General features: G+C 52.0%; 1 protein-coding gene across 12 annotated transcripts in view; it reads left to right on the forward strand.

Annotated features, from left to right (window-relative positions):
* CEP164 (centrosomal protein 164) overlaps positions 1 to 13,091 on the forward strand; it is a 64,470-nt gene that overhangs the window by 35,488 nt on the left and 15,891 nt on the right. For 8 of the 12 annotated variants that reach the window (XM_087433740.1, XM_087433739.1, XM_087433743.1 and 5 more), the window contains 5 exons: positions 1,123 to 1,206; positions 5,242 to 5,327; positions 6,335 to 6,502; positions 7,438 to 7,554; positions 12,049 to 12,258. In XM_087433740.1, the coding sequence (XP_087289866.1) occupies positions 1,123 to 1,206; positions 5,242 to 5,327; positions 6,335 to 6,502; positions 7,438 to 7,554; positions 12,049 to 12,258 (665 nt within the window). The remainder of the gene's footprint in view (positions 1 to 1,122; positions 1,207 to 5,241; positions 5,328 to 6,334; positions 6,503 to 7,437; positions 7,555 to 12,048; positions 12,259 to 13,091) is intronic. The other 4 variants (XM_087433744.1, XM_087433748.1, XM_087433746.1 and 1 more) reach the window with 3 other exon arrangements.

Below are 13,091 nucleotides of genomic sequence, written 5' to 3' on the forward strand. Positions count from 1 at the left end.
TGAGCCAGGGGCTTAGGAGGCAGATGGCAGCTGCATTAAGTGGAGTCGAACTCAAACTGAAAGGAAAATGTCACGAAAAAAGAAAACCCACAAGCTAGGAAGGGAAGGCGAAAAAGTCATTGTTGGCAAAAACTGTCATGAATAGCCATGTCACAGAACTCTTTGAAGCAAGGGCTCTGGCCCTTCTAAGGGAGTTACCATGTGGAGAAATGTGCCCTTCAGCATTTTTCTTCTCTATGGGAGTGGGTGGAGGAAGCCATGGACAGCAGGACCAGACCTTGGCTGGGTGTCCCGCCATTTATCAGGGCTGATGACAGAACTGTCCCTCTTAGCATGCTGTCAGGTAGCAATCCTTCACTTAGCCCAGTGAGGATCCTCGGCTTGGAGGGGGCGGGACCGTGGTTCTATGGCAGCCAAAGGGCAGCGGGGAGCTGGCATCTGTGAGGGCACTTGCTGTCTGTCCCAAAGAGAAGCCTGTGGAGGAAGTACCGCTAATTAATCTCCATTGTTCAGAGTGGCACCAGTATGGGAAGGGGAAAGTGACAAGCTGGGAGGAGCCTATCAAGCTTCATTTCCAAGCTGCCCACAGGTCTTCTGGGCACTTTGGGCACCAGGAGGGAGAGGCGGCTGGAAAGTGACGGCTTTGTAGCACGTGCCATGCAAAGAGCTCGGGCTTTGGCGTTAGCCCAGGGCAATCTGACCCCAGCCCATTGCTTATCAGCTGTGTGACCTTGGGTAGAGTACGTGTGCTCTCAAACCTGCTTCCTCCTCTGTGAAATTAGCGCAAGAGGATCAGTCTCACAGGGTTATTTTTCCCCATAATTTTATTAAGAAAAATTTCAGACATACAGAAAAATTAAAAGAATTTTACAGTGAATACCCACATATTCACCACCTGGAGTCTACAGGGAACATTTTCCCATACTTGCTTTATCACACATCTTTCCATCTAGTAACAGTGTTATTTTGAAGATTGAATTAATTAGTAGATGTCGAAGTGTTTAGCACAGCACCTGGCACATAGTAGGTGCCTTTCTGGAAGGTTAGGGGTAGAGGAGAGGCCCTGGTGGGTGCTGACTGTGACGAAGGCAGAGTTGACCTCCCCATCCCCACTGTCTCCAGGACTTTGGTTTTCGCAGCCGGATCTCGGAGCACCTTCTGGATGTTGCCGTGCTTTCCCCCGTCCGGGGTGGAGCCCGCTGGGAGGTGAGTCTCTGGGTGGTGGGCTGGGCTGGGGCCTCACTTTTTGGGAAAACCAAGGGCTGAGCTCTGCCCATCCCAGGGTGCATTTCTGGGAGTTGCCTCCCTTTAATTCATTAAGGCATGGCCCTGACGGTCCTGGGAGGGGCTTCTGACCCTCTGTCACTGCTATGAATTAAGGCACTGTCCCCCCACCCCATATATTTGTCTGTTTATCCATTCGTTTAGCAACTGAGGATTGATTGCTTGGTCATGTGCAAAGTGCTGTGTAGATTGTGGATTTCAAGGCACTTCCCAACCTGGCCCATCCAACCTCTGCAGCCTCATCCTCAGCCCACCTCGCATGCACCAGCTGTGTCCAGCACTCACGGTTCCTAGGGTGCCCCATCCACCTCCTTCACTGCTCTGCCTACTGTGCTGCTTCCCCTTTGTCCTTTGTCCCTGCGAGCTTTCTTGGTCTTGGAGTTCCACCTCTGACGTCACCTCCTCCAGGCAGCATGAATCATTCTCTTCCTTTGTTCCCTTTAGTGCTGCTGCCTTTGTTTTATTGTTCTTTGTCTCCCCAGCCAGATGTAAGCTCCGTGTGGGCATGGGTGACATCTGACCCAGAGTAGGGCACAAGGATGACCCAGAGTAGGGCACAAAGATGACTCAGACAGAGATCCTGTCCTTAAGGAGCTTGAAGCCAAGAAGATCGTTTTTTCCTCCTCTGGGGTTTGTTAAGAGAAGAAAGATTCTGGCACATAGTCTCTGCAAGTTTAAGGGAGCATTTGGTTTGGGTGAAACGGAATTTTGTTGGGTGAAACAAACAAGGTGTTCTCAGTGGATCAAGCCTGGGAGCGGTTAGTGAAATGAGCACTGGAGATGGGGTAGTGTTGTGAGGCCGGTTGTGTATGAACCTGACGTGTTGCTCTCAGCTCTGGCTAATAAGCCTTCCTGGGCCACTGCCCAGCCACCAGGTCCCTGCTGGACCTTGGTTACCACATTTGCAGCACTGGAGGGATGTGAAGGCACAAACAAGGGCAGCTGGGATTAGTCAGGAAGAGTTTGGAGCAGGTGAGTTGTGAGGCACCTTGGGCAATAGATAATTGGGAAAGTTACCAAGCTGGCCGGGCAGGGTGGATTTCCATTGCCCTGGCTCCAAAACCTGGCCAGTATCGGAATGCTTGGGGGCTTTAAAAAAGGCAGATTTCTAGGTCCTGCCTAAAAATGAATAAGGCTGCCAGCCTCTTTTTGGGTCATGCCACTTGGTATAAAGCAGTAGCAGGGCCCGGCTTGGATTTGGTTCTCAACGAGGCACCCTCTGAGGCAGCCGGCCCTGGCAGAGGAAGCCCTAAGCTGTATCTCATGACCAGCATGTTGGAGCATAGAGCAGTGCTGGGTGCTCAGGTTGGCTGACTGCGTAGAGCCCTTTGTGGGTCTCAGTCTCCAGCTCTCTCCCGTCTTCAGGGCGTGGAGGGGTTGAGCAGGGAAGCAGAGCTGGAGGAATGAGCAGCAGCCTCTTTGTGGGACAGACAGAACTGAACATACTGTCCCCTTTGTTTTTCCTAGGGGCTCTTGCCCATTTTCCATATTCTCTTAAAAAAATTGTTTTATGCAGCTTTATTGAGATATAATTGACCTACGATAAGCTAGACAATATTTAAAGTGTACCATTGGTAAATTTTACCATATGCATACACCTTTCAAACCATCACCACAGTCAAGATAATGTTCATAATGAATTATAAACATAATGAATATTATAATAAATTATAAAAGTGACCATAATGTTATCTCACATAACACGGAAGGTCCAAGTCCTCCACTTCCTGCAGCCTTACACAGGTGGGGATTATTAACTGTTTCCATTGACAGTTTTTGTGTGCCCTTCCAGAAATTTTTCTGTGTACATATAAGCATGTATCTATTTTCTTCCCACAAAAATTGGGACTGTGCTATAAAATTGCTTGGTATTATGCTCTTTAAATTTGAGAATAGACCCTTGACTTATTTCTAAGTTATTTCAGATCTACCTTTCTCTTTTTATTGGTTGCATAGCATTCTGCTTTATGAATGCACCATTATTTGTTTAACTGGGGACAGGATCATAAAAACGAAGTCCAGAGCTGTGTCAAGGATGGGGAAGTGGTGTCTTGTGCAGTCTTCGGCCAGAGGCCTCTGACGTGCTTGCTGTCTCCCCTTTCTGAAGAATGCTGACATGGCCGATTTCCTTGTTTGGTTCTTTTGGTTCCTTTTCTGGGGCAAAGTTCTAGAGGTCAAGTAAAAGTCTCCTCCAAGGACCTCTGTCTGGGTACTTTCCCAAGGTAGCCCCTTTTCTCTAGCAGGGGTCTAGTTCAATTTCTGGCAGAAATATAGAAGATGAAACAGACAGACTGTTTCTGCATCTGCTCCTTTCTAACTCAGGGCTCAATCCCCCCACTTTGATTGCCATCACCCTGCTATGTTACCCATCTTATATTTTAGTTTCTTAAATGGATTGGCCTGTGTGGTTTATTTTTCCTTGAAAAGTGAGAGAGGGAGCTGTTTGCTAAGCTTGGTGTGATTTGTGGGGGAAGACAAGTTGCGAACTGACCAGTGGAGGGGAAGGGTGGGCAGGAGAAGGCCTGCCTGCCCGTGCCATTGTCTGCAGGCTCTGCCCAGGCTGATGCGATTAGGAGTGGCAGCGCTGGCAGGGAGCCCTTCTGCTTCAGGCACCAGGAGGTGCTCATTTCTATTTTTAATGTAATTTGGGGGAGCTGGCTTTTAGTTCAGGGCCTGCCCTTCCTCGCCCATCCAGATGGCAGAGTCGGCCACAGCTGCTGGGGCTCAGGCTGCCGGTGGAGAGGCGTGGGGGCCTGTGGGCACAGGGCTGGGAACACTGCGGTGTACCAGCCCGGCCAGAAGCCTACTGTGGAAGATGGAGTGAGTGGTCTCCTGCCCCACCTCTCCTGTTAACCCTTGTGTCCCGGAACAGACGGCGCTCCTGTCAGCGTGACAGAAGGAGTGGAGGTCCTAGAATGAGGACTGGCTCTGGCAAAGCTTTTGTTTTGCGTTAGGCTGGAGGAGGGTGGGGGAGTGTGAGTGGGGGAGTTTGAGTAGGGGAGCTAACGTTTGTGGCATGCCTCCTTTGGGCCAGGAGTTGGGCTTTATGCACAGGATCTAATTTAATCCTCACCAGAAGCCCTGTGAGCTGCGGTTTACTATCCCATTTCATAGTGGAGGAGACAGACTCCCCAGGTAGGAAGTGCTAGAACAAAGGATTGAGTCCAGGCCAACTGTGGTACTATGCCCCTGTGGCCCCACCCCTGCAGATAATTTAAAATGGTCCAGAATAGTCCTCTTTTTCACCAGCTTGCTAAATTTGCCTAGACATCCAAACTTTAAAATGAGATTTGGGTTTTTTGTTTGGATTGATGGTGTAATCGCTGACTGGGAAGGGGCCATCATTGTCCACTGATAGGGGCCGGGTGCTTGGGGGAACTCGGAATGCAGCAAAGGAGCACTCTGTCTTTCTCCCATCAAGCGCCCAGATGGTGCCCTTTTTGTCTGGAGTAGAGCTCTCTCTTGTTTCACCAAGTCTCCATCTCCTCAGGATCCTTCCTCTTTAATGTACTTGTCTGCTGCCCCCAGTTCTGCCCACTTAATTTCAGCATCCCCCTATGTCATTGGCACAGGAGGTCTGGGGCCTCTGTGGATTTGGGGATCCGTGGATGTCTCTGCTTTCTCTTTGCAACTGGCAGTGAGGACTTCCAACAGCAGGAGGCAGGATTTTCTTTTTCTTGTGTGCTCTCCTTCAGCTTCTGGCTTCTGGCTCTGCATGCAGTGGCTGTGGTGTCTGACTCATCCTCCCCAGGCCAGTAGGGAGCAGCTGCGAGCCTGGGGGCTTACCCAGAACCCCAGGAGGCTCATTGTACAGTAGACAGCCCTTCTCTTCTGTATCCTGAGTGGTCCTCATCCACTTGAGAGCCACCTCTCACTGCTTCCTGCTAGGCGTGAGAGTCAGAGGGACCCAAATGCAGATCTCTCCAGTATACGCTTTCTACTGCTTCTTGCCTACAGGCCCAGGGGTTGGGAAGAGAAGACAAGGATGACAGCCAGTCCAGCCGAGAAGAACTGCAGAGCAAGCAGTCCAAAGGCTCGGAGAGGTACAGTACGTGGGAGGCCACCTTCAGGGACCTTTGGGATGGCATGGACTTGGACAGAATTCTTGGCTTTGGTCTGTGTGGCTCAGTGTGCCCCTGCCTGAAGACAGATGATGAACCCACTGGATGGCCTTGCAAAGTCTATGTGTGTGTGTGTGTGCGCGCACATGTGTGTGTGCGTCTATGTGTGTGTGCATGAGCAAACCCTCTGATTCTGCACCAAGACAAGAATGTGTAGTGCTGCTGAGTGCATTTGGTGAGACTTTCTATGCATAGCAGCATTGTGGGGCCGGGGCTCTGTCCTCTTCGCTAGATTGGATTAAGCCATGTGTGTGCCTGGTCATGGGCCAGGGCTCGAGTTGCCTGCTGTAGGTCTAGGGGAGCCATGCTAGAGGGTTGGTACTGCAACTCAGAGCTCTAGCCAGGGCCCTGCCATGTCAGACATGGCTGCGGCTGACTGTGTATGTGTGTGTGAGTGTGTGTGAGTGACGGGCTTCCAGCTTCTCAGGCCTGAGCCCCTGAGAAGAGAAGGGCTGCCACCCTGGAAGGGATGAGGGGTAGTCATTCTACTTTTTGGACCTCGAAAAGCTATCAGCTTTCTTACTTCCTTAAAGCTATAGCTTCATGAATTTTCTATAGTCTGACCACTTGAGTCTGGGTTCTCTTTTTCTCCCTATTTTCTGCTCAGTTCTTCCATCCCTCCCCGGCCCCAGTGATGGTGAACTCTGGGAACCGATACACCAATGAGTGTGCTCAGCTCTCACTCCCGGGCTGAGCAGATGCTGTGTGGGGACTTGGGAAGGCTGAGTCGAGTCCAGGCGAAGGGAGAGCTCAGTGGGGAGTTTCTCCTGCCTGCTTTGCCCTCCGTGGTTCTCCACGCATTTGGGGCGAGGACTGGGGTCCAGCCTGGGAAGAGGAATGGACCTAGGTCCACATACTGTACTGTCAAATTCTCTTCCTGCTCTCCAAATGGAGGGGCCTGACTCTGCTGCTCTGGCTGGTCTGACCAGGTTATCTCCTCCACTTCTGCGTGGGGAGCGGCTCCAGAGTCCCCTTCACAGCCAGGCCACTGAAGAAGGGCCTCCGCTGGCCCCCGAGGGGCAGCCCAAGCGGAAGGGGGCAGAGGAGCCTGGGGAGGACTCTGCAGGCAGCCCCATCCCACCTGTCTCCCTGCAGAGGTAAGGGTGAGCTGCAAGCCCCCCAGGGTGGTGGTGGGCTTGTCCTGTATGTAGTTGTGTGTGCTGGGGCTGAGGGAGACGGGGGTGGGGGTGGCAGGCCTGGAGAAGTGGGGAGAGCTGGGGTGGGTTTGCAGCCTAAGAAGCAGCAACAGAGGTTTCCTCTTAGCGTCTCACATGAGCTAGGGAGTGAGGAAATCTGCCTCTTCCTAGTCCTCAGTCTATAGCTAAAATTGGGGTGCACAGACTGATTAGGGTAGCTTAGAAACTCTTGAATGAGGAAGCATATCTTCTGACCCAACTGCCGCCTTGCCAGGGGTTGGGGCAGAGAATGCTGTCTTCCTGGCTGCATTGTTCCTGCCGTGGGGGCCATTTCTCCCAGTCCCCATCTGCTAGCCCCCTCCCTTCCAGTGTCATCCCACCTCTAGTCATTCAGCAGACCCAGGTAGAGCCCTGTTGTGTGCTAGGCCCCAGGGAGAGGGAGGTGCAGAGTCCAGGCTTCCTTAAGGCCAGCTGAGAGGACCTTGGCTCCCTAGCGTGGTCCAGAGCCTGGTGTATATTTGCTGGTTCTTCTGTTCCCCTGGCAAGAGAAAGATGCTGGTCTTAGAGCTCATCCAGTTGGAATGAGTCACTGGGGGAGGTTGAGCAGCAGCAATGATCAATCAACAGCATCCGTTGAACACCTGCTGTGTGCAGAGCTCTCCTTGGGCGCCATAACCGTTCTGCGGCCCACATGGGATGTGAGTCTTGGTTTTCAGTGTAAACAGCTCCGGAAGAGGCAGGGAGGGAAGAGTGAGATTTGAGACCCGAGATAGGGAAGCTCTGTTGGGGCTGCCGCCCTTGTCTCCATCACAGCCCTTTGACCCCGAATAGGGTACGTCTGGAGCCTTTCGCCTTCCTACTGGCTTTAACACTGTTGCTTCTTTATTGCTATCAAGGGAGGAGACCCCAAGCCCACCTGCCACCCATGAGAGGGGCATGGAGCCACACTCCCAGGCGGAGGAGCCCAAGGAGAAGGTGGCGGTCAGCCCCAACCTGCCAATCTCTCCAGAGGTGTAAGGGCCAGTTTCAATGTGTCTGTCCCTGTCCTCCGCTGTGCGTGGATTGCTTTAGTGCTCGTCCACTCTTGGGAGGTGGGGAAGGGCTGCTCTGGCCCTTGCCTGGTGGTAGAGCTGGGGGAGGGTGAGTGTACCCCTGGTTCTGTGTGCAGCCTCGAGAGCTGGGGATGTGAGCAGCCGTCGCTGGTCCTCCTGTGGGTTAGCTTAGGTCCCCGGGGCTCGCCTGGTCAGGACCTGGGGTTCAAGAGTGGGAGCAAGGGGGTACCTCCTGGCTCGTTACCAGAAACCTGGTAAATAAGGTTTTCCCCTCTACCAAGCATGATTTTTCTTTTTCTTGAAAATTTTTATTGAGGTATTTATATACACAAAAGTACACAAATCTGAACTGTACAATTCAATGAATCTTTACATATATATACACTGTGTAACAACCACCCAGATCAGATGTAGAACATTTCCATCCGTCGAGGAAGTTTCAAGCCCCTTTCCTCTTAATCCACCTGCCCTAGCTCACCACTGTTCTGGCTTCTGTCCCGTAGATTCATCTTTCCAGTTCTCCAACTTCATATAAATGGAATTGTACAGTGTACAGTATGTATCGTTTGCGTGAGTTCAAAGCTCACATATGTTGTTGCACCAAGCACTTTTAAAACTTAGAAATCATTTAGCTTTTCTCCTCCTATTTGCACCTTCCCCTCTCTCCCCCCTTTTACAGATGAGGAAACTGAGGTTCAGAGAGGTGAAGGGATTTGCCCACAGTCGCATTGCTAGTCAGTTGCAGAATGAGGACTAGACTCTAGTCACTGGAGCCCCAGACTTCTGACTTTTAGTCTGCAGCCACCGTTCCTTTTTGCTCTGTGGAGAGAGACAGGTGCCAGGGTTATGCAGTTTTTGCTGTGTGTGAACTGAGCAGTACAGAAGGATTAAGAGTCGTCAGGATTCAGGGCTGGCTGTTGAGCAGAGACAGGTTCATGTGTTGATTACTCACAGGAAGTGTCACCTAGAGCTGGCAGGACACATGAGCTCACGATCTCATGTCATCACCAGAGCACTGCAGGGGTGATGGAGGGAAGAGGGAGCCCCATTTTTCAGGTGGTGATATATCCTACAGTGACAGCTCTGATGCTGAGCAATGACATGGCTTTCCCAAATCTCCTTGGTGACTGTGGACAGCCAGATCAGAGTGCTTTTGATGAGGACAGGAAGTGAGTGTGGTTCAGAGAGAGGACCCTCTGGGCAGAAGTCAGAGGTCAGAGGGCATCTTTCAGGCCTCTTGGAGGGAAGCTGGGTGGTGAGGCTCCTCCCCGGCTGCCTTGGCTGACAAGTCCCCTCACTTGGTGTTTTCCTCTGTGCCAGGGACGCTGCCCCTGCTGGGGTCTCAGAGACACTTTCCTTGACCATGCAGTTTCAGCTTACACAGTACCCTTAGGAAATGTCTTCTGTTCCTTCCCTGAGTCTTCAGGCCCCTTAAGTTCCTTATTGTTAATCTTTACAGCTACAGTGGAATGGATTGATTTCTGCGTTTTGTGGGTAGTGTCTCTGTGTCTGTATCTCACTTGTACCTGTGGGATTGTAATTTATGGAGGTGACTGAGTGACCAACTTGGAGGGGCCAAGGCCACTGAGAGAAGAATTTGTTACTACATTTCCAGGGAGGAGAGGGCCTGCCGTGCCACACAGGCCACATGGGGAAGCACCAGGGCCGGTCAGGAGGCAGAAGAGGTGAGAAGGGAGAGCATGGCCCAGAGTCTTGATTGGGGATTTTGTGGGAAGGAATGGCATAGGCGGGGTGAGTGCCCTGAGAGAGTTTAGGATTGGGTAGTTTGAATGCTTTTTCGGGCTCTGGGCTGTGAGGGTGGGGTGGTCTCTAGTTGCCTGGTAGCTGCCCCTGCTGGCCCTGGGTGACTTAGGGCAGGGGAAGTGTCCGCTTGGTGTGAGTTAGATGAGGAGTTAGTTGGGAGTATAGACTCGGGATTGGTTGGTTTGCATATGAAAGACATGTTCCCTTTGCTGTGTATAAGAATTGCCTAGGCTGGGAGGGGCGATGTCTCCTGTCCAGCAAGCTTTTTAAGATGTCAAAACATCATACAATATAGAAAATAAAAAAACATGATTAATACAGTCTGTCACTTTTCACAGATGTTGTCAAGCTGAATCAGGAGGAGGTAGGAGCAAAGGGCAGGCCAGAGAGCTTGGGCAGGGCCAGCAAGCAGCCACCGTGGGGCATGCTTTGTGGCCAGAAGGCCTGGGTCTGGGAAACAGGGATATCCTCCCCTCGTCGTCCAGCATCTTTCATGAGGTGTTTGTAGAGAGACGGTAAATGAATTAAAACCACTGGGTTGACTGTGAGAGGAGACAAGAACTCTTGGATTGTGATCCCAGTTTTTGTGGTAGTGTGGCCTTTTCAGAATGTTCTGGGTACCGTTTCCCCTCCCTGTTCTCCCTCTCTACCCACTGCCTTCCCTCCTGGCTTTCCTTCACAGTCTTGGAGCTGCTTGGTGGCCAGCCTGAAATGATTATGCTCCCACAGAGCCTCTTCTTGGCCACTGACTGTTGGAAACTGGGTCTCGCTGATGCTGATACCTGAGGAGTGGCCTAGAAACCAGACCTGCCTCTTCCTCTGGAGTCCGCAGCTTCCCATCGTCTCATTGACCTTTCAGGTCCATTGTTGACGGCCTTGGACCTAAGGGGGGGACAGGAGAAGAGGCCCACTGAAGAACAGCCCCGTTTGCCTGCACGCCAAGTGTGCAAGCAGGTTTACCGGTGTGTGTAGCCTGGGCACACGCCGCCACGCTTCTGACGCCCCATCTTTCCGCAGCCTCTGTCCCCAGGGCTCTGCATAGCTGTGTAGCCCACAGGGGAGAGAGACATTAAAAGGTACCATCTCAAGGAGAAAAGATGTTTGCAGCCAAGGTTGGAAATGAGTTGGAGAGTTGATGAGGCGGAGAGCTGCAGGGGGAGGCTGTTTCGAGGGCAGGGTTCTCAGAGGAGGTGACAGCCACATCTCTTATATCTGCATCAGCTGGGCTGCGTCAGGGGACTGAGAGGAAGCTGGATATTGGAAGGACGGAGGAGATGGAGTTGGGAGCAGAAGAGAATTGAAGGCATAGCTCAAGACTGTTTCTGGTCTGAGTTATGATTTTAGGAAAAGGGGAAGGAAAGATCTTAATGGTATCTCAGACACGTTAGTAGCCTTTTATGTCTTCCTTCTCTCTCTGGTCTCAAGGGGCTGAAATGGAACTCCAAAGCCCTTGTTTTCTTCTGCTGTTCTCATCTGATCCTGCCTGCTGCCTTCCATCTGCTGCAGTGCTGGCACTGAAGGGAGGAGGGAGTTCTGCATCCCCCACAGGGGGGACTGGCTCTCCTGTTCAACTCTTGCCCCAGTCCTTGATTTGGGCCATGCACACATGCTGCTGAGGTCAGCCGGGCCACCGTGCCAGGGCTGCCGCAGCCTGAGCAGTGAGGGAGAAGGGTGGTGGTTGTGTGGCGAGCCCCATTCCTAACGTAAGAGTAGGGACCTGGGAATGCAAACAAGTAATGGCCTTTAGGAAATCCACTCTGGAAGGCGAAATACTTTGTCCTGCTTATGTTTTCATTGTTCCCAATGTTCTTGAGGTTTCTCTTTGGGTATTTCCTTCAAGAACCAGAATACAAGCCACATACCAACCTTCCTTACCTTATAGACATCTTTTTAACCAGTACCATTATTCCTCATCTTACCATTCACCTTATGAATCCAGGTTAGCTCTGGATTTCTTTACCCATTTCCAAACATGGAATTAGCTCTAAGCAGATGAAAGGGTGGCCTCACTGGGGAGACATGGAGCGTGGCATTCCTGTTGCTCTCTTGCTACTCTCTCTGGCTTAGGGACGGTCTCCTGCCTGGCTTCCTTGGCGGTGTGGGAGGGGGGTTTCCCGTTCCTGGACCTCCATGGACTATTTTAGGTCTCAGGGTTGGGAGACATGCTGCTGCTTCTCCTGCTGCCTCATATGCATTGGTCTCTGTTCAGTCTGGGAGGCAGAGAGCTGCCTCTGGGGACTTCCCAAACTGTGAACATGAGCCTCAAGGTGCGGGCAGAGCCCTGGTGGGGAGACGGAAACAGGGTCATGAGCCAATCTCGGGAAGACTCCGTTAGGGACAGAGCTTCACTCTCTCCCTGCTGCTGCCAGCTCTTGAGCCCGAGCTTCAGGTTTTCAGGTTGGGCTACAACCTACCGGGTCTACTGGGAGCCTGATACGGGCTGCCCTTCTCCCTAGGCTCGTGGGGCCTTAGACAGCCACAGTGGGGCTTGTCCTAAGAGCAAATGCAGCCTGTATGTTCCAGAGGGCAGACTCACTGCCTGCCTTTGGGTCACCTGATTTGCATATGTGATTCCTGATCATGGGCCCTCCATTAGGGTTCCGTATGTGTTGTTCTGTGTCTGTATAAACCCTGATGCCAAAAGGTCGGTGGATATTAAAACTAGTGAAATGCTGTTCCCCACCTTGGTAGGCGATCTGCAGAGCCTGTGGCTCCCCCAAAGCAGCTCTCAGAGGCCACGCTGAAGGCTGTGGAAGAGGCAGTGGCCCAAGAACTCGAGCAAGACCAGAGGCGGCTCCTGGAATGGAAGCGAGAGAAGATGCAGCAGCTGCGGGAGAAGCTGTGGCAGGAGGAGGAGGAGGAGATGCTGCAGCTTCGCCAGCAGAAAGAGAAGGCTCTCAGGTCCTGCCCCTCCCCCTGGGCGAGCTGCCGGGGGCCTCGCAGTCACGTGGGAGTGAGGGACCACTGGGATGCCTGTGGCCCCACCGAGACGACTCCTCGGTGGCCTGTGGGGAGGCATGGGCTCCCTGGCCAAGGCTCATGTCTTTCCTCTTTTTGGGGGGCAGTTGGGAAGCATGATAATAATGGGAGTAGCTAACATTTTTTGAGAGATTACACTGATCCGTGTGCTTCATATCTATTAATTTGTTTAGTCCTCAGAGCGGCTCTTATGAGGTGTTACCCACCCCATTTTATAGACTCTATAATATAGACGAAGAAATGGGGCACAGAAGGGTTAAGTAACTTGTCCAAGGTCGCAAAGCTGATAAGCAGCAGAGCCCGCTTGACCCAGGCAGGGTGTCTGCGGAGCCCATTTTCTTAATTCTCATGGGAATCAGGGCCTCTTGGGATGCAGTGAGATTGGTAGGGACCACATGATACAGTGTGAGGTGCTCTTGCCCAGGACCCAGAAGTTTCTCTTTGGGTTCCTACTCTTTGAGTGGCTGGGAGGCTCTAGACAAACAAGAACTTAAGCCTGGGCTGGGCCTGTGTGAATGTGATTGTGTGTGTCCATGTGTAAACGAACTAGAGGTTTACTTTTATAAAAAAAGGCAGCCTAGGGCTGGCATCCTGGCTCCACAGAGTCACCAGGTCCCTGGTCTCCTTTAATCTCTGCCATCTTTAGTGCTGGCTTTTACTCTCAGAGTTTCTTCACAATCCAGTATAGCTGCTGGATCTCCAGCCATCGTGTCTGTGCTCCAGGCAGGAAGAATAGGGTGGAGTACAAATGGTGG

Source organism: Ceratotherium simum, chromosome 7, assembly GCF_057802395.1.
Source record: "Ceratotherium simum simum isolate JZ-2026a chromosome 7, ASM5780239v1, whole genome shotgun sequence".
Taxonomy (NCBI): domain Eukaryota; kingdom Metazoa; phylum Chordata; class Mammalia; order Perissodactyla; family Rhinocerotidae; genus Ceratotherium; species Ceratotherium simum.